Source organism: Pinus tabuliformis, chromosome 8 (genome assembly GCF_031772625.1).
Source record: "Pinus tabuliformis cultivar Carrire ecotype Pingquan chromosome 8, CPIR1, whole genome shotgun sequence".
Lineage (NCBI taxonomy): Eukaryota > Viridiplantae > Streptophyta > Pinopsida > Pinales > Pinaceae > Pinus > Pinus tabuliformis.
In genome coordinates, this window is record NC_142294.1 from 478,440,904 (window position 1) to 478,462,748 (window position 21,845).

Here is a 21,845-nt window from a genome sequence, read left to right on the forward strand (position 1 = left end):
ATAATTACTAAGTCTCCATATTTTCCAACATGGTATTAGAGCTAAGGTGCAACAAGGAGACTAAAGATCACAAGTTCGCTGGTACAATGTCAAGAATCATGAAGAAGGCTTTCAGTTTTCTTGGAAATCTTGTTATCTCCATCAAGAACTAATACTAAAGATCACCCCCAAGCTAGTAAGGAAAGAAGTAGAAGGAAACATGTTCTTTGCTCTATTCGGCGCCTTCAAAGATGAAAATGTATGGGTTATCGATAGTGGTGCCTCCAGGCACATGACGGGAGGATACAATCAAATTCAAACCTTGTCAAAAGGAAATTCATCTCACTCTATTGAACTTGGAGACAAAAAATGCTATCCAGTGAAAGGCATTGGTATATATCATTGGAGCTTGAACCAGGTGGAAACATTCACCTCAACAACATCTTATATGTTATAGGTTTGAAGAAAAATACTTTCTATTTCTTGTCTAGAGGATAAGGGTAATAAAGTTGCTTTTGTTAATGGCAAGGTTTTGGTTTGGGATAAGGGCTATAGTATCAATGAAGAAAGGATGATTGGGGTTCATGAGGGAACATTGTATAGACTATATACACCTCTAGCTCAAGCCCTATTTCACTTGGAAGTGAGTCCTTCTTAACTATGATATAGAAGGTATTGCACCATCTTTGTGCATTGTTGGTAGTAACCAATCTTGTATTGTGGAGTGTGGGCCCATGTCTTCTCACATAAGTAGTCCACCATAGCATAAAAATGGTTATCTAGTATATCAAAGAGGTGATTGATGATGTCATACACTTGGATGCCAACATCTGGGTATATGAGCTTATTGTATTCTTCAAACTAGACTAGCACAAACCCCATAAGGTAGAGATTTCATTTATTCAATTAGTTAGATAAATGTAATAATCATTTTCATTTATGTAAAGGAAACACAAGTAGTAATACATTAAAATGTACAAGAAAAGGGAATGAGAATGGATGTTAGTTATAATTATACCTCCCATATGTGGAGCTTGGAATAATTGATAATATAATAAGCCATGGAGAATGATAGTTGCTTATGTGGAGGATAGATGAGATAAATTTTATCGAGAATCAACATTTGCATTCCTCCAATTTATATTCCATCGTACCACTAATCAATTATCAAACACACCACTCGTCGCCACTGCCTTACCCTCAATGACATTGACCAACACTTTTTCAGTTAACTTTAGAGCCATTTATATTTCTAGAGTCACAATTCTATGTAATCAACAAGACAAACAAAGGAATTCTCAATCACAATTATGAAGTGTAGCATAGTGAGTGAGCTTTGCTTATAGATTTGTTTGCACTGTTGTGATGTTATATAGAGATTTTCTATCTCCAATCACAACTCATGAAATGAAATTACACGGCATTCCATGGATTTAATATCAAATGAAATGAAATGAAAAGCAAAGAAGACTCCACAAGGAGTTTGTTAGTGACTTCCCCTCTTCTTACTAATGGTCGACTTTATGGGAGTGACTAGAACCTTCGTCCATTCCTTCCACTTATATTCATGGTTTATGTAGTACAAATATTTAAGAAAAACTTTCGTCTCATGAAAGGATCTCGATATTGAATGCCCATATTTTGTAACGATAAATTTAGATTTATGGGGTTTACTGCTCCTTGCATTAAGCTTAAAGGATAGGTGTAGTAATGCAAATTCATGAATCAAATGGGAAGAGTCTAAACTCTTGAGACTAATGAGTCAATAATTAGTCTGAAGATCACAACTATTGCATTCTTTTGCACATTGTTGAATGTAGTTATGGTTGAATCAGTGCTTTCTCCTTTATGTAATGATGGTTACATGTGGTCAATTGGGTTTAGCTTGTGTAGTTAGGAGAAATGTGTTATTCTCCCTACTTGAGTTCAAATTTTGCATGCAACTTGTTGAGCTCATAAAGAGTATTTCTTATAAGGGCTCTGAGCCTTGTGTGAGTAGCATCTTAAGGACCAAAACATGTGTATGCCTCATACAAAATAAAATGATATTGAAAAAAAAAGGATGGTAAAGAACTATCAACAAGGTAAAGAAGTGAGATTATCTTTTAAGTCATGGTTGTGAACTTGTGGTCAGACTTTGTACCTACATAATGGATGGTTGTGATATGTAGTGATGGTATTGAGAGTAAAATTTTAACTCAATAACTTCAATATTTTGTTCACATGTGCATTGTTGTTCAAAATCTTGTTGACATTAATGATAAGTATCAGATTAAAGATTCCAAATTGTTCTTGCAATGTGTAATAGGATTATCTCACTTGTGAAGTAAGGAAACTTCCATAGTGTTTTAATACCTCCATATTCATTAAGAGGTTGGATTTTAAATCAACCATGTCTGACAAGAAGTCAACCACGTTTGACAAGATCATAGTTATATGGATTGCTACCTTTGTTTAACCTTGTTTGGGTAGATCTTTATTCTTATATGCACATGTTATTTACTAAACATTGTTGCAAGTCTTATTTGTGAGAGTTGTAAGCTTGGCAATCATGTTGAACTTATTGACATTGAATCTTTTATGAAATAGAAAGAATCCCTTAGTCAAGATAGTTGCTAAAAAAAGTAATGAGAAATCTTATTTTACTCAAATGTTGTTGAAAATTATCTTATTCTTTAAATGCTCTACAAGTTGGTTGAATAATAGTTGTCACTAAATTAATTAGACAAATTGTCATCATTGAACCCATTCCTTTTTGTTAAGTAATATTATTTGTATAAGCACATGTATAACAATTAATATTACATATGCAATTGACCTATGAGCTTTTGAAGCTTTGTAAGCTTTGTGATTGCCAAATAAATGAGATGATGATTGCTGTAATAATTGATGAGCTAGCAATCACGGCATATGATAAGATGATGGTGAGCACACATCTATGCAAAGTTTTGTTTACAATTATGATGGTTGTGTGTGACACTATTGAATAAAACTGATTAAAAGAAGATACCCACGAAAATTACCTTAAATAAACATGAATAATGAATAATACATACATTTGAGGTGAAACCAAATACTAGCTTTAAGTAATTCAAATGTTAGCCAAGACTTCCCTCATACAACATGGTAACCACTTAAGACATGCTTAATAATGATATTTGAAACAAGCAATAAATACTTGAAACAATCATTTGGAATGGATTATATGAAATAATGCATTAATTTGTTATCACCTAGGGATCGTATAATGGGTGTTAATATGAGATTATGCTTATAATTTTATAGAAATACATGAATTTTGAAGGATTGTATAATGGGTGTTAATATGAGATTATGCTTATAATTTTATAGAAATGCATGAATTTTGAAAGAAACTAAAGTAGTGAAATGGTCAATTCTTTATGATATTTAACATGATATAAATGACACCAAAATGTAATTATTTAGAATAAAATTTGACATAGTACAAGCTTCATGATTTGCATAATAATTTCAAAATAAAGTTTAAGTTTCTCAAAGAAAGGGAGTATGTGATGCCCCATTTTGTATGGATTTATTTTCTATATAATTTGGTTGTTTGTCCTTCATTGACTTGATGACTTGTCTTATATGTGGCTTGAAAACTAATGAATTTTATGCATTATTTTGGATATTATGTAGACTACTTGTGTGTAATATATGTGGGTGAGTGCATATGCATGTGACATGCATGTTGTTCTTTGATGATGAGATGATATTTGTATTCTTGTTTGTGGAACTAATTAAAATTTATAGAATGCTGTTGATATGGTTATTTTATGGTTATTCCACACATATTACTAAATAAAACTAGTTTAGACTATAACTGGATCTCGAGTGCATTAGCGCTTACCTTTTTTGGCTCCCTCCTTATTCACAAATTGTCTACACAAGGGTAGTTACATTTTTTAAAGATGCATGCCATTAAATTTATCTTCATGCTCTTAATAAGCTAATCAAGAATTTATTAAGTGAATTGAGTATCTAAAGTCTATATATATATATATAGACACACACACACTTTTGACATATAATATGGCATTAATTCATCTTGGATGATTCTACAATTTTTCAATATTTTTTTTAAAGGTTTAATATCTAGCAAAGATTTACATTTAAAGTTTGAATAATCCCTATTTATTTATTTTAAAGTCAAAAGTTTGGGCAATCTTTAAGTGTTTTTTTATAAATTCAAAGCTTGAATTAAAAGTTCAAATCAATTAACAAGGTTCACTGCAATCTTTATTTGTTTTTTTATAAAGTCAAAGTTCGAAATAAAAGTTCAATACAACTAACAAGGTTCACTGCAATCTTTATTCGTTTTATTATAAAGCCAAAGTTTGAATTAAAAGTTCATTACAATTAACAAGTTCACTAAAAATGAGGTTTTTTTTCTTTTCTTGTTTTGTCATTTATATCTATAGTACCAATGAGCCCATGAGTTGGACTCATTACTTAGTAACTTATGAGTTTACTTGTCATTTGCAAGTTTGACTCATCCATGAGTGGTTGGACATTCAGACTTTATAATCCAATTATATCTCAAAATCATGGACCTACTATCCAACCACCACTCACCCAATGTCAATGCTCTCTATTATAAAGAACAAGACACTGGAAGAATCATGACATTTCTACAAATCAATATTTTTACAAACCCATTTCAGATAAACTGATTTTCTAACAATTTTTTAATAAAAACATTATGACAAAGAATTCACAACAGAACAAAAAGTGTTGTGACTAAAACTCAAATAAAAATGTATTATACTCCAGGTTACAATACATAGTCCATCCAAACCATGTTTGACAACAAGGACAAGCATAGGCAATGTTAAATTTGCAGAAGTATTATTTAAAATTCTATAAAAAAAAATAAAATATCTATGTATTAAAATAGTACTGTGAAATCATCCATGTCTAAATACAATGGTTCATTCAAAAAACTTGTAGGATTGCAAGGGACTAAAATCGCCCCAGAAGGCATAACGCTAAAATGATTGTGTCATTTGGATACTTGACTAGGGTTCTAGTATAATCGATAACGACTTCATATTTTGCTATAAAAACATATAATACTAACAGAAAATGTGTAGAAAAATACAGAAATTGCTAAGAAATTAAAACAAAAATACTGTTCTGCATCGAAAATGCATATATCGGTAAAGGCAATCTGCCATTATATAAGAGTTAAACTCCTCTTTTAAAGCCATTAATAACATCCATTCAAATAAGAGGCTAACTCTGTTTATGGTTTGCAAAGATGAGGTATTTGCTGTGAGACACGTATGTGCTCAGACGCACGCTGAACTGTGGTGTAAAGTACAAGATGGCAACACAATAATGTCTGGGGTGTGTTGGTTACAAATCAATATTGGCCATTTGCCTTTCTCATGCTGAGGTAACGAAGGAGGTGAGTTGCACCTTCAGTTAAAAGCAACGCTGTGAATCGCTCCGGTTCTAAAATCTGTTTCTCAGAACTGTTAGCTGGCCCCTGCTACAAGCACCCTTCTTTTATGCCAAGGAATCCACAAAAGACTACAAATAAAGGCAGTAATGAAATCTCATATGGATTGAAGCTGCTCACAACGATTGAACTTCATATTGATTGAAGCTGCTCACAACGATTGAACTTCATATTGATTGAAGCTGCTCACAACTTTCGCTGAATCCTTTTGACTGAAAAGCACTCACTGCAAGTCTCCTTGTCAACGATTAGCTTTCACAGCTTTTTCTCCATAGTAAATACCTTTCACAGCTTTTTCTCCATAGTAAATATCCCGCAGAACGGAGGAGTATTCGGGATTCCCATTAATATACTTTTCCAAGAACTTTTTGTCTGTGTAATTAACAATTTGTGAAGAAATCCTCTCTCTCTTCAACAGTTGCATGGACTTCAAGGCCTCCATTACTCTATACCGAGGAATTATCCTCTTCTCCAAGCTATATGTCACCAGACTGGAACATCTAACAATATCATCCGATGGAAGTCCCAGTGATTTGACAAGAAAGTCTACCTTCCGTTTCAGTTTTTCCTCTGAAAGTCCCAAAACCGCCGGCCTCAAACATGAGAGCTTGTAAATTTGTTTTTCAGAGAAACCTAAACTGCTCAAAAACCGCAGTTTGCGATCTATCTTTTCTTTCCCAATTCCTAGTAAAGCACGCAAAGCGTGCCCAAATATCTTGGATCCCCTCCCGAAACCCAGACCTTCCACCACTTTAAATGACTCCATAACTTTTTCCTCCGTATGGCTGAGGAGACGGGGTACCGTTGCCAATAACTTTGATAATGCATCGCCCTCAATACCCAATCTTTGCAAGACTGAAACCGCAGATTTAAGCTTATCCTCACTCTTATTAATAATTTTTGAATCGGTATAAAGAAACTTGCAGATATCCTCTTTGTTGATGATAGACCTTAGATAGCTGAGCCTAGACTTTAAGACCCTTTTGGATTTATATAAGAAGATCCCAGGGTTGCGAAGAACCACCCTTCGAATGTGAGCAGGGGTGGTCAAACCACATTCACTTAACAACTCCAAACCTTCTTCCAAATCCTGGCTTGGTTTATTCAGCAAGCCCTTGCGAAGTTTAAGGACATTTGAAACATCTTTCTCTGACATACCGCATTTGTTGATGAAAAAATCTGTGACAACGCCCCCATCTGGTGGAGCTGGGGCTGGGTTTGCTATTTCCGTGCAGAATTTGGCGATTTTTATGTGGGGATTTGCATGAATTTGAAGAGGACGAAACAGCAAAATTGGGATCGATACATGAGTGGATACTAGGGGTACTTCCTTCATTATCAAACGTTTCAATATTCGATGAATAGACATTATCTTTGCAACAATGAAATCGCAGATTAAAATGTACCCTGGCTGAAATTAAAAGCAGAAACAGAGAAATAACTACCTGGAGGAGCCCGCCGGACTGGATGTCTGGATGAATATCGTCGTAGATGGTTTCGGAGGGCAAAACGTTTCCGTAGACCAAAAGTGAGCACTGTGCTGCGAGTATTTAGGGTTTCATTTGAGATGAGGTTTAGGGTTTTATGAAGGTTGGAATCCTATGTGGTGCCATGGAAGAAGGAGATGGATGTTTCCCTATAGCACGTTTTTGATGTTATGATAATGACAAAGTGGATGATATTTGTATAAAATTTTCCAAATTATAAGATATTTAATAATTAGCAATTGTATTTAGCGATAATGACAAAGTGGATGATATTTGTATAAAATTTTCCAAATTATAAGATATTTAATAATTAGCAATTGTATTTAGAGGGCTAAAGGAATGTTGAATAAGTTTTTTACACTAGTACAAAAAGTTTAAATCTCTCACATGGGTAAAAAAGTTTATTTTTGAGTTTCTTAAGTATCTCATGATCTTGTGTTTCAAAATTTTTCATATCCATCTACAACCCAAACAATCAATAATTTTTTAAAACAATAAATAATAAATAAAACTTTGAATAAAATTTAAGAATAAAAATAAAAAATAATATAAAATTTACATTAAATTAATTAACTATAATTTTAAATAAAAAATAATTTAAAATAACTCAAATTATAACATGAATATATAAAATTCAAATTTATATGCTATTAAATAATAAAATCAACATTACTAAATCAAAGCTAAATATTTAAGCTTAAACCAAAATAAAATAAATTTTAGCTAAACTAAATTAGTTTTTAAGTATAACTAAAGAAAACCAGTAATATAACTAAAATAAAATGATAAAAACTAAAATGACTACCATAGACCAAAAACTAAAATAGCTATTAAAAGAGTCATGACATAAAATGAAAGGAAACTATGAAGTGCATATGATCATAAGAACATATCACTAATTTCATATTATCATCAAAGATATGTTGAATTCCAAGATTTTCTAGTAACCCTTGTACATCGTCTACAGTAACCATGCCATCGCCATCGTTGTCCAAGGTATTGAAAATTCGAGATAGATCTCATCTTTGAACAAAGATCGTGTATATTTTATTTAGAAAACCATTGCTCGTTTGATCAATCCTACCTCCAGACAAGTGGTATTTTCTAATATCACTTATAATATGTGGGTCTTTTGGATTGCAAATTTTGGGAAACTTAGTTTACCATTATCTGAGAAACCCAAACATGAACATAAAAGTTGTAGAAACTATAAAATTCTTGAACCCGACTCAAGGACATGGATACAATAATACTCCATACATAGACATGGCAGACACATTTGAAATTCCTATTGTTGTAGTGCTCAACTACGGTCATTCTTGAAATCTGGAAAAACGAGAAGGAAAAATAGTAGAAAAGCACGAGTCGTCTTTGTCCACCTTTGCAAGTCGTCTTTGTCCACCAAGGTAGCTGCAAATGTCAGAGCTGAAAATATCATCGGATCAACAAAGGGTTTGGCATTAGATGGAGCCAAAGAACCCATATTTTCTCCCAAATTTTGCTAATGTGGAAGTTGGAGGAGAACTTATTTTAGAAACCAGATAAATGAAGGTCAACAACTATGAAAGTAGTAAAGGTCTCCCATATTGAACAAATGTCAATTACAAAAAGACCCAAAAATTATCAATACCAAAACATTCAATCAACTTTAATCTCATAAAAGTTCATGCCTTGCAGGATAAATACATGAGCTATGACCGACAAAACATACAAACAAAGTATATCAATTAATCTTTGATTATTTACTTTGAAGGCTTGGTTGGAAAAAACAAAGAGGTCACAAGAAATGTTCTGCAGACAGGTAGTTCATTTTGATTTGAGGCTATCATATCAACAAATATAAACAATACATGGAAAGCAATTTGCTTCAATGGAAAGTAAACAGTGGAAAAAAAAAAACTCAGATATATGATTACACATAAAGTTAAACAAATTAAAGAAATGAACTCGTTGGATAATAAGATAAGATAAGATAATTATATTTATATCGAACTAATGACCACAAAGTAGGTCAAAGGGACTGTTGAATACAATGATTTCCATAAAGTGCAGGAGAACCAAACGGTCTCTTCTAAAAATATAATGAATGAATATAAAAGGTACAATGCAGGAACATAAAAGATACAATGTATGGAATGCCATGACGGATAAGATCCAGGGGCTAATGGGTCTAAAGATCAAACCCATCTCTCCTAACATTTGAGGCTGCCTAAAGAACACTGAAAAAAATTCCACAAAGTTTGCTAGCCTAATGAAGGGCCAGTGGGAGGTGTAGATTGTTCACTAACTCATTGTCTGGGTGAGTTTGTGCACTGATCAGGTCTGGAGGACCTAGTCCATCTCCTAGGGACAAATCTAAGACTTTTTTGTTTTTGAGGTCTCGTGCGGTGAGGTGAGGTCCCATGGATCCTCACTGGTTTAGAGTCTAGATATGAAAAGGTATCAATCGTTCTCTTTATGCCCCTGTCTGAAGGTAGTACCCTGAAAAATGTCGTGATCCTCTATGTGGGGTCTGGTTTGATGGGAGGCTGAAGAATATGCGCTCGGAACCTAAGAGCCTCTTGCATATATAGGGTTAGACATCTCTAATCGGGATACCTGAAAAAGTCTGTGAGGGTCTTAGAGTCTCTGAATAGGCAATGCAACCTTCCTCTGATCACATAGTAGATAGGGCATCCAAAAATGAAGTGCACCTCAGTCTTTACTTCCTGTAAATGACATACCTAACAGATTTTGTCTATTCTATCAATTTGGTGGTTCATCTCTACCCGAAGTTTATGAGAACCTACTCTGAACTGGCATAGAGGAATGCGAAGAGTATGCATCCAGTGATGAAACATATACTGGGGTCAAGTAATGTGCCTATCTCTCAACGCTAAGAAGTGCTCAGTGTAGAAGGCCATCTTTGGGCGCAACCCTCCTGGAGGATTAACCCAGGTGACGTGGACGAACTGCATGTAGAAGTCCTCCTTGATGATCTTGTTCAACTCTTGTCTAATAGGTATAAGGTGTCCAGGAGCATCCAACGATATCGGAAAGGAGGGATACAATCCAACTGAATGCCCATTGACTCTAAGAGATCTGAAACTCATGTAAACTAGCATCTAGCCTAGCTAGAGGGAGTAGAACGAGTAATAGTCTCAGAAGAGAAATATGCCAAGTAAGGGTAACGATCCCTACTCTTTATCGAGTCTGCAAATCCCCAGACACGATGCAAGAATGAGACCAAATGGAATATTGTATCAAGCCGAAAGGGTTGAGCTCCAAACTCTGCAAGGATGATGTGTTGAGGTATTGTCTATTTGCATCTAATGATGCAGTAGAGAAGGAGAGTTTGGACTCTCTCAACTGAAGCCCAATCCGACTCAAGTAAAGACGGTCCCCAAATCTCTGAGCCATATAGAATAGTGGGATGGATCAAGGTGTCCATGAGGCTCATCTTGGACGAGATGTCTTGGAAGTGATGTCGAAAGCACTATCTCTCAAGAAGGGCTAAAGTTCCATATCCTTTATTGATTTGAGGCTGAAGCGCTTGTCACAAACTGAAGCGGGGACTTGAGAATTACACCCCCAAGTATGTATATGTGCCAATGATCTCAACCTCCTCTCCTTTGAATACGAAGTGAAGGTCTGAAGTTTTCTTCACCCCATTGAAGATCATAACCTTGGTTTTACCCAGTTTGACCATCAACTGTTGAAGATCACAAAATAGAGCTAAGGCATCCAACTTCCTTTGTAATCCTTCTGGAGATGAGGAGAGGAGAACCATGTCATCAACAAAGATTAAAATAGATATCATGACCTGGTGAAGAAGGAAACCATTAGTCTCCTAGATATGCTCGTGTAGAAAAGCCTCCAACTCATTAATATAGATCCCAAACAAGGTAGGGGACAATGGACAACCCTATTTAACCCCAATAGTGCTTCGGATGAAATCCGACATCCCATGAGCCATGCAAAGACGACCAAGGACGGGATCATATAGGCATGTAATAACTGCCAATAGGATCGTCGAGACGCCAATATCTCAAAGTCTTTGGAGTAAGGCTTCCCTCAGAACATAGTCAAAATCTTTTCGAAAATCTACGAAACAATAGTAGACTTTCGAAGATCGATGTCATGCCTCCTCAATTACAACATGGAGGGTGAAGATGTGGTCAATGGTCTGATGAGCTGGTCAAAAACCTACGTGTCCCCTAGCTTTGATTTGTCTTTGCTCAAGGTCACTGGAGAGCTTCCTATGTAGAGAAGTAGCATACAACTTTGAAAACGTGTGGCCCGCCATGATCATTCTGTAGTTATTGGGATTTGAGTTGGGGCCCGATTTGTGGATCAGATGGATGATGTGGTGTGACCATGTCGGTGGAAAACCTTCATGGACTACATTGTAACAACCCCGAAATTAAAACATGCAACTAATTAGATTAATCATGTGATTTATAATCAACATGCAATTTATCAACTATTTAACATCGAAATTCGGAGATATGAGCAGAGACAACTTACCTGTGGCGATAATATTTCTTACTTGTGATTTTGGAGTTGAACGCTATTTGAATCCTGCTAATCGCAACAAAGTTTTGGGGACGAATCTCCACCCAACCGTAGGTTCAGTTGCACAAAATCTTGCTACAACTGGCCACCTCCGAGCCCTCAATCAACGTACTACTGCCAGGGAATCCTTTGTCTCACAACACTTTTCTCCCAAGAGAATGGATGATGGAATCATGGAATCGTCTCTCATCTTCCTCACTATCTATTAAATAAAGCAAACATTGGAAGGGGAACTGCATGCACACACTCCATGTGTCAACATGCAACTTTTATTTCTTTATTTTAATTTTACCTTAATTTAGTAATTCTCTTAATATAATTTTTTCTTATTTTATTTCTTTTTATTTTTTGATAACTTTACTTATTCTTACTATTTTTATCGTTCTCTTAATTTAACACTTTCTTATTTTATTTTACTTTTTGTTAACTTTACCTATTTTTACTATTTTTACAGTTTATTTTTATTTATATTTATTTAGAACTCTAGTATTGTTATTTATTATTTTATTTATTTACTATTATTATAGTTTCTTCATTATTTATCATTTATTTACTATTATTATCTTTTCTTTATTGTTTATGATTTATTTTCTTATATTTTAATATTATATTATTTATTTATTATTTTTTTTATTATTAGGGGACATTACATACTCACCCTCTTTAAGGAACTTCGTCCTGAAGTTGAGTTTAATTATTTAACATTTTATTTATTTAGTTATTTATTACTTCATGTTGGCCCTACACCCTCTGCTGAACTAGTATAACCAACAGGCATCGAAAGTTTTCACAACACCCGGAAAATCTCTAGGAATCTCTGTCCTTTTTCCCACTTTCGGAACTAGGCATAAGCCTCCCTGATTTTTATCCTAGTCCAAGGCTGGCCCCAAGGCTCGCGCCTAACTTAGACCTCATCTGCCCCAAGGCAGGCATCCGGTACGGTACTCAATGACTCCGAGCATCTCGCAAGGTTGGCCCACTCCCTCCACAACTACTAAGGCACACAACCCCAGGCATCAAAGTCCTTACACCGCCACCAGACTTCGGCATCCCAATCCAATACTAGGCACCTAACCTACAAAATCAGGCACTTGGCCTCCTCAAGATGGTCCCATAGCCCCTCAAGAGCTATCCATCAAGAGCTATACAAGACAAAGGAACCACTGACATATGTGGTGTTGATTGAGTTTGTCCCCATCCCATATGGTGTTACATATTCTCCCTTGCAGGTTGGGTTCCTACGAGATCATCAAATAAACTAGACCTCTCGGCCCATTTGTGGATTTCCTATCAATACCACATCTCAACATACATTCAATGCATTAGTTATAATCATAACATCATAACAAAAATAATCCATATGCCAAATCTTGCATGTCATCCTCATAACATAACATCATTGTTATCACAACATTCTAAAGAGTAAATAAATACACACTCTTACATATCGTAAACATTCATGTGATTACCACATGCTTCACATCATAAAATACCCTCATAAGTTATAACATCAACATATTTGCATTAAAGATATATCATGACATCACATAATAAATGAACCACATGTCAATGTACATCATGTCATAACATCATGATCCCTGTGTATACCATATCCATCATGGGAATCCAACATCATTAGCATAACAAATAATTAAATAAGCACCACATATACATCATTAACCTCTCATCAGAGCTATATACATTTACCACATACCATCATATCATGAAACATCACTAATATGAAAATCATCTCAATACTTATCAAATATAGAACAACAATACACTATAAATATTCTTATCATGAATTAATTTCATTTACTTATATAAATAATGAATGCTAACTATTAATTAAGATTATTCAACATCCCTCTAAGATCTATGTTATCTCATGAGCATTATTAGTGTCATGTTTTCATCAAGGTACCAATTACTTTTCAATAATAATTTATTGTTCTTTCTATTAGGAAGTTAACCATTTACACTGTAGGTATACTCATCTAAGTACATTGTTAAATTTCAATGAGTCTCATCATCTTGAGCCTTAAGCTCTCGTCAAATATTCTTCCTTCCCCAAGGAAATTTTAGTGAAATTCATTGTTAAGATATTACCATTTGTAAAATCATAAATATCAAGTTAAAATTTCATGATCACTATACATATTGTGCTTGTCCAAATGACACACATACCCAAGGTCTTCCTTATTTAAGTCTTATGTTATGCTTAATCCACCCGCATGAGGCTTGTTGTCCCCTAGTGATTTATCCATCACTTGCATAATTGTCATTGTTCATCTTAAGAAGATTTTCTTATCTCATCAAGTTCCCACTTGATCTCTTTTATCGTAGATTCATCCATCTTCAAGTTGGACTAGGGATTCTTCCACCTTAATTTTCACTCGTTAAATATTTAGTTTAGAATTTGAAATGCTTGTAACCACTACAACCATTATCATCCATGAATGATTTGGTATGCTCAATGTGTTTGGAAATAATTTATTTCAATACTAATGACACACACTAGTAAGTTGTTTAAGTACACCCTTTATTAGTTGATTCTCACTTCCTTTGCCAATTTATGTGTAATCATTTTCAAAGTCTCATTATAAAATTCCCAACAAGATTCATGCCTACGCTTCATGCTCGATGTTTTCTCATTAGTCTACATAGTTTATTTTATTTTCCAAAATGTAAATAGTCGTTATCCTTGAAACATTTTCCTAATTCATCACTTGTCATTTCTCACCAATTACAAGTGCTTACAACTCTCTATCTTGACACTTCTAAATTATACATGTCATCACTTTGACCTTTACCAATAATGTTTATCAATCCACTCATCAATACCTTAAGACAAATTTCTTCTTGATAGAATCAACCCTTCACTTCCTCATACCAAATATTCATAGATATATTTTTGTTTTCTCCAGTAGTCACAATTTCCTAATATTCCATCTCTATTACTTCACTTCATTCAATTTCAAATGCATATTACCAAATTGGAATTAATTTCTCATCTTTGTCCATTGTGGTTTCTTTCCCTCCTCTCTTAAATTCATAAAATTGACACACTTGGCTAATACATACATCTTGATATCCATAATTCATGCATATAGTTAGTCACTTATGGAAAACCTTACAATTTGGTTCTCCCATTAGAGAAAAACTATTATAGATGTTGTCATGCACACAACTTATCTCCTTAAATTGATCAAATTTATTATGGATTTATTCATTTAATCTATGCCATCATACTTTCCAAGTTCCTTCAACATGGATCTCATTATTACCATAATTATTCAAATTCATTAGTTGATTCCCAATATTTTCTTCCTTATGTGCATCATCCTTAAATAGAGCTTATAGTGATTCTCATCACGTCCTTGTATGGAGATAATTCTATGATTCCACTACCATTTTCCATTGAGTTATTCATTCAAGGGATACCTTTAGAGTCCCAAATTATGTCTATTCCAAAATCTTCTCCAAAATTATTGTTTTTGTTTCACCCAATGGATTACCAAGGGATATCTCCTTTCATATAAATGGAAAGCTCATAGACATATTTAAATTATTCAATACCACTATGCATACGAACACGGGAGAGAAGTGGAGTCATAACAGGCGCTGACAGAGTCCAGTAGATTACAGCCACTCGCCATCTCCGCAGACAGACAGTGTTTTTTTTTACTCCTTTAGGCATGGGGTCCTGATCTTAGGAAGGCGGGGAGTATCCTCTTGTTGGTCTACCACAGGATAGTCGTTTTCCCTACAGTGACACCTGGCTGGAAAGAGCGGTTTCACTGCATGCAATCTATCTTTTTGGACACGCAGTGCAGACAGGATGTTTCTCTCCATGCAGAAAGCCATATGGGTTTATCCATGTCTTCACAGTATCTAGTTATAAATAACACACTGATAGTCTAGCTGTAGTTTCCCTCTTCCTTCATTCGCAACAGGGCTTAAGTATTTTATATAAAGACAACTCTCTCTGTACCGAGATGGTGGCCATATCTAATTCCTATCAGGCGAATATTTTTCTTCTGGGGTCTAGGCTGTGTAATTCATAGATGTTGAATGGTTTCATTCTCTGTTTGTTTGTTTTTCTGGGGTGCTGCTTTTTAAAGCTCCAAGCTGATCTGTTCTTGATCCACCGTGATGTTTTGACAAAGATGGTTTTCACAAAAGATGCTCTCTCTCCCGCTTGTTCCGGCAACGCATGAAAAGGAATTTCGACCCTCTGGCAGAGAGAATAAACAAGGAGCTTCTCTACAGGTACTTATCAGATATTTCTCCTGACAGAGTGTTTCCGACCTGGGACAACTGTAGAACCGGATAAGCATATGCAGCTAAGAGGATTGACAGAGTTATTATACATGCCAGTGTTATTGGATTTATGGGTATGCCTGTTGTAACAGTCGGAAAAGACCACTCTTCGGATCACGGGCCTATCTCCCTAACCTGGCAAGGGAACAAGTACAGAGTGGGATACTCTTTCAAATTTAACAGGATAATCTTGGAGGATCAATCCTTCAATGAAATCATAACAGAGAATTGGAAGCGCATACAAGACTCTGATCTGGCCCCTTACATGCCTTTCCGTGAAAAGCTAAAGAGGTTGAAAGAAGTTTTGAAAAACTGGCAAAAAAATAAGAAAAGATTGGATAAAGAGGAACTCATATGCATTCGCAGGGAACTGGATAGCCTTTGGGAGCAGGCTGACCCAAATCGACTTTCTTTCGACATGAAAAACAAGATTAGAAAGCTGGAAAAAAGGAAAAATATGATCCTCCTAGAAGAGGAGGAAACATGGCGCCTCAAGAGCAGAGCCATCTGGCTCAAAGCAGGTGACAGGAACACAAAAATTTTTCACAACTTTGCCAATGCGAGAAGAGAAAAAAACTCTATCTGGAGGATCAGAGATGATCGGGGAAAAAATCTTTTTTCACAGGACCAAATCACGGCGGAGGCAGTTTGATTCTACCAAAACGAGTACAAAAGAAGGGATATTGATCTCCAGGACGCCATATGGAGTATTGAGGATGTGCCAGATATGTTTAACAATGCTGCAAATGAAGACTTCATAAGGCCCATCTCTGAAGATGAACTTCTAAAGGCCATGAAATCCTTCAAGAAGGATAAAAGCCTGGGGCCTGACGGCTGGCCAATAGAATTCTTCCTTCACTATTTTGATCTCTTCAAACGGGATTTGCTGGGTATGGTGGATGCTTCCCGGATGGCTGGGAATATACACTCTGCAACTACATCTACATTTATAGCGCTTATTCCAAAAAAACATAGCGCTGATACCTTTCAGGACTTTCGGCCAATATCATTATGTAACATCACTTTCAAAATTATCTCCAAAATTGTTGCAGAACGTATGAAGCCCCTTCTATCCTCCTATATTTCCAGAGAACAGCATGCTTTTTTAAAGGGGAGAATAATCTTGGACGCGGTTGCCATGACTCAAGAAAGCCTCTTTAAAATTATATCGCAGAATATGGATACTACTATCCTCAAAATCGACTTGCAAAAGGCTTATGATTGTGTCGATTGGGGTTTTTTGAGAATCCTATTAGCAAAAATTGGACTTAAATCCCAAGGGGTTAATTGGGTCATGTCTTGTGTAGAGAATGTTAAATACTCGGTGATTGTGAATGGCATTCCTTCTATTTTTTTTCAAGCTGAGAGGGGTCTTCGCCAGGGATGTCCCCTTTCTCCACTGCTGTTCATTCTGGTGATGAATTCTCTCAGCAGTCATATCAACAAAGTTGTTGCGGAGAAGAGATGCCTTCGAGTTAAAATCTGCAAGAACATATCCATCCCTCATAGTCTGTTCGTTGATGATATTCTCATCCTTGCTATGCTCTGTAGGGCTTCCTGGACCTGCATAAACGACATTCTCTCAAGAATTCAGAGAGCCATCGGCCTGATCATTAACAAGGAAAAATCCTTCCTTCTCCATAATGATGTGAAGTTAGATACTGTCAAATGGATTTCGAACCTGTTGGGTATTGCCCCAAATTCGCTACAACACGGATTCATATATCTGGGTTTTCCATTAAAGGCTAAAGGACATACTATCAGGGACTGGCAATGGCTACTGGACAGATTCTACAAGAGAATTGCCCAATGGGAATACAAATTTCTCTCACTTGCTGGCAGGCTTATATTAGTACAGTCAGTCCTCTGTCAACTGTCAGTCTATTGGGCTCATATTTTTTATCTTCCTAGCAATATTATTAATCAGATGAACAGGTTGATTGCAAACTTCCTTTGGGGAGGTCATGCAAATCAGACTAAAATCCATCTTGTTAAAATAGCGTCCATTGCTGCTCCAAAATGTAGGGGTGGATGGGGCCTGAAGAACATTCGCTCCTTTGGAAATGCACTGCTCTGCAAATCTCTTCACAGAGGCGTATTTGGGGACGGGCCGTGGAGTAATCTCATAAAGACAAAATACCTCAAAGGAAAACCTGTTGAATTCTGGTACAGAAAGCGGTCCTTGGGAACCAGAAACGGCTCGCTGATATGGAACAGCTTACGCAAAGTTCATCCTCTTTTCATGAGAAATTTCTGCTGGACTCTATATTCTAGATCCAACATTCTTATTGCCTTCGACTCCATTTTATCTGGCAACGGGTTCTCTTTTTCTCATCCGTTGCTGCATGAATTTCATAGGCTGGGGATCTTTACATGGGACAAACTGATTAAGGGGTGGTCAGGTGCCTCACCGATCTGGAAGGAAGGCGAAGAACTTCATCTGCCTCGACAGAAGCTTCCTTTATGGCTGTCGGCAAAGGAGCGACTTATTTGCTTGGGGGTCTCCAGGACAGGCGCTCATGATAGCCTGGTATGTTCCATCCATAAGCCAGTCAGCGTTAAGAACATTTATGAAGACATGTTTTCGTTTGTTACAGAGAATCCACATCCTTTTTTTCCTACGTGCTTTTGGAAAGCTGCTTGTCCGATGAAGATGGTTATCTTTTCCTGGTTGTTATTCTGGAATAAAAACCTCACAATGGAGACATTGCAAAGGAGATGTTGGCAGGGACCCAGCCGATGCTCGATGTGCCTGAAAGCTTCGGAAACAAACCTGCATATGTTCTTCCACTGCCCATCATCCCTTCAAATCTGGTATGATTTGTCTATGCATTTTGTTTTCCCTCTCATCCGTTTCTCTTCTGTTCAGGAAGGATTTCTTTGGTGGAGTGGGCAACCGCCCTCTAGGAGATCGCTGTTCATAATCACCTGCTGGCATCTATGGATCTGGAGGAATGCACATACTTTCCAAGACTCTAAGGAGCCTATCCAGGCTATCTTCCAGCGTATTCTGGCCTGTCATGAGTCCCTCCATTAACAACTTTTTGTACAAATATGTTTCTCTTTTGATGTCGTCATTTTAGATCTGCAATCGGACTCTGTATGTCTCATGCTCTTTTTGATCATGGTTCCTCTTTTCAGCAGGCTGGGCGTCACTGTCATCCATATGTTCTTGATGGTCTGCTTTTCTTGGTTTTAGTTTGTAAAGTTTTTGGGTCTCAACTCAATTAATCTGGGAGAAGTTTAGGCTCTTCTCATAGTCCCTTATGTCGCTCTCCTGATCCGGGGCTTTCTAATAAGGATGCTTAGGTACTAGTCTTGTCGGTATAGAATTGTCATACAGCAATATGAATGAGGTCTGGGCATCTTGCCGTATCAGTGTTTCTCAGTTATTGTATCTAGACCTTTATATATCCTTAATATAAATATATGACGTTTTTTTTCTTCTGAAAAAAAATACTAACACCATGGTTTATCTATTCATCTATAGTTTAACACCATGGGTTGGCATTGATTTGTGTGCCAATCAATGCCAACCCACCACCTTAATACTCCAAATAGATGGAGAATGAGGAAAAATCTTGACAGTTGGAAATTAAATAGAAGACACGGCACGTCATCCGAAATGTCTCTATCTAATTAGGGATAGAATCTGATGGGTAAAATTAGGCATGGAATTAATTGTATATCGATTTGTCTATTAAATATAACAAAAAAAAGTTTGTAATGGATTAGGTAATTGATTGGAATGTGATGTATCTGACCCACTTGGCCCAAAAATAAAGAGTCTCTACCATGAGAGTTAATTAATTAGTTATATAGAGAGAAAGTGTGTTTTATGCTCGCCAGCCATTACGTTGTTTTGTGCTCGCTTTTGAGGTGAAACCAAATACTAGCTTTAAGTAATTCAAATGTTAGCCAAGACTTCCCTCATACAACATGGCAACTACTTAAGACATGCTTAATAATGATATTTGAAACAAGCAATAAATACTTGAAACAATCATTTGGAATGGATTATATGAAATAATGCATTAATTTATTATCACCTAGGGCTTGTATAATGGGTGTTAATATGAGATTATGCTTATGAGATTATGCTTATATGAGATTATGCTTATAATTTTATAGAAATACATGAATTTTGAAAGAAACTAAAGTAGTGAAATGGTCAATTCTTTATGATATTTAACATGATATAAATGACACCAAAATGTAATTATTTAGAATAAAATTTGACATAGTACAAGCTTCATGTATTTGCATAATAATTTCAAAATGAAGTTTAAGTTTCTCAAAGAAAGGGAGTATGTGATGCCCCATTTTGTATGGATTTATTTTCTATATAATTTGGTTGTTTGTCCTTCATTGACTTGATGACTTGTCTTATACGTGGCTTGGAAACTAATGAATTTTATGCATTATTTTGGATATTATGTAGATTGCTTGTGTGTAATATATGTGGGTGAGTGCATATGCATGTGACATGCATGTTGTTCTTTGATGATGAGATGATATTTGTATTCTTGTTTTTGGAACTAATTAAAATTTATAGAATGTTGTTGATATGATTATTTTATGGTTGTTCCACACATATTACTAAATAAAACTAGTTTAGACTATAATAGGATCTCGAGTGCATTAGCACTTACATTTTTTGGCTCCCTCCTTATTCCCAAATTGTCTACACAAAGGTAGTTACATTTTTTAAAGATGCATGCCATTAAATTTATCTTCATACTCTTAATACGCTAATCAAGAATTTATTAGGTGAATCGAGTATCTAAAATCTAGTTATTTATATATATATATATATATATACACACACACTTTTGACATATAATATGGCATTAATTCATCTTGGATGATTCTACAATTTTTCAATAATTTGTTTTAAAGGTTTAATATCTAGCAAAGATTTACATTTAAAGTTTGAATAATCCCCATTTATTTATTTTAAAGTCAAAAGTTTGGCCAATCTTTAATTGTTTTTTTATAAAGTCAAAGCTTGAATTAAAAGTTCAAATCAATTAACAAGGTTCATTGCAATCTTTATTTGTTTTTTTATAAAGTCAAAGTTCGAAATAAATGTTCAATACAATTAACAAGGTTCACTGCAATCTTTATTTGTTTTTTTATAAAGCCAAAGTTTGAATTAAAAGTTCATTACAATTAACAAGTTCACTAAAAATGAGATTTATTTTCTTTTCTTTTTTTGTCATTTATATCTATAGCACCAATGAGCCCATGAGTTGGACTCATTACTTAGTAACTTATGAGTTTAGTTGTCATTTGCAAGTTTGACTCATCCATGAGTGGTTGATAAATAGTCAAACATAATTCCCAAGGGGCATTCAGACTGGATAATCCAATTATATCTCAAAATCATGGACCTACTATCCAACCACCGCTCACCCAATGCCAATGTTCTCCATTATAAAGAACAAGACATGGAAGAATCATGACATTTCTACAAATAAATATTTTTCCAAACCCATTTCAGATAAACTAATTTTCTAACAATTTTTTAATAAAAACATTATGACAAAGAATTCACAACAGAACAAAAAGTGTTGCGACTAAAATTCAAATAAAAATGTATTATACTCCAGGTTACAATACGTAGTCCATCCAAACCATGTTTGACAACAAGGACAAGCATAGGCAATGTTAAATTTGCAGAATTATTATTTAAAATTCTATAAAAAAAAATAAAATATCTATGTATTAAAATAGTACTGTGAAATCATCCATGTCTAAATACAATGGTTCATTAAAAAAAACTTGTAGGATTGCAAGGGAAAAAAACTTGTAGGATTGCAAGGGACTAAAATCGCCCCCAGAAGGCATAACGCTAAAATGATTGTGTCATTTGAATACTTGACTAGGGTTCTAGTATAATCGATAACGACTTCATATTTTGCTATAAAAACATATAATACTAACAGAAAATGTGTAGAAAAATACAGAAATTGCTAAGAAATTAAAACAAAAATACTGTTCAGCATCGAAAATGC

At 35.2% G+C, this 21,845-nt stretch overlaps 2 protein-coding genes across 3 annotated transcripts; one reads left to right on the forward strand and one right to left on the reverse strand.

The window, feature by feature from the left end:
* Window positions 1–5,218: 5,218 nt before the first annotated feature.
* Window positions 5,219–7,043, reverse strand: LOC149236143 (transcription termination factor MTERF8, chloroplastic-like). Of its 2 annotated transcripts, XM_089461519.1 has the most exons (2): window positions 6,910–7,043; window positions 5,219–6,794 (listed from the first exon to the last, which is right to left on the reverse strand). In XM_089461519.1, exon 2 carries the CDS (start codon window positions 6,618–6,620, stop codon window positions 5,706–5,708), a length of 915 nt encoding a protein of 304 aa, XP_089317645.1. In that variant the 5' UTR covers window positions 6,621–6,794; window positions 6,910–7,043; the 3' UTR covers window positions 5,219–5,705. The 2 variants fall into 2 exon arrangements, with proteins under 2 accessions (XP_089317645.1, XP_089317644.1); XM_089461518.1 differs by lacking the exon at window positions 6,910–7,043 and having other exon boundaries at window positions 5,219–6,892.
* Window positions 7,044–15,898: 8,855 nt separating this feature from the next.
* Window positions 15,899–16,480, forward strand: LOC149236144 (uncharacterized). Its single transcript, XM_089368787.1, has one exon. It carries the CDS (start codon window positions 15,899–15,901, stop codon window positions 16,478–16,480), a length of 582 nt encoding a protein of 193 aa, XP_089224913.1.
* The last annotated feature ends 5,365 nt before the right edge of the window (window positions 16,481–21,845 follow it).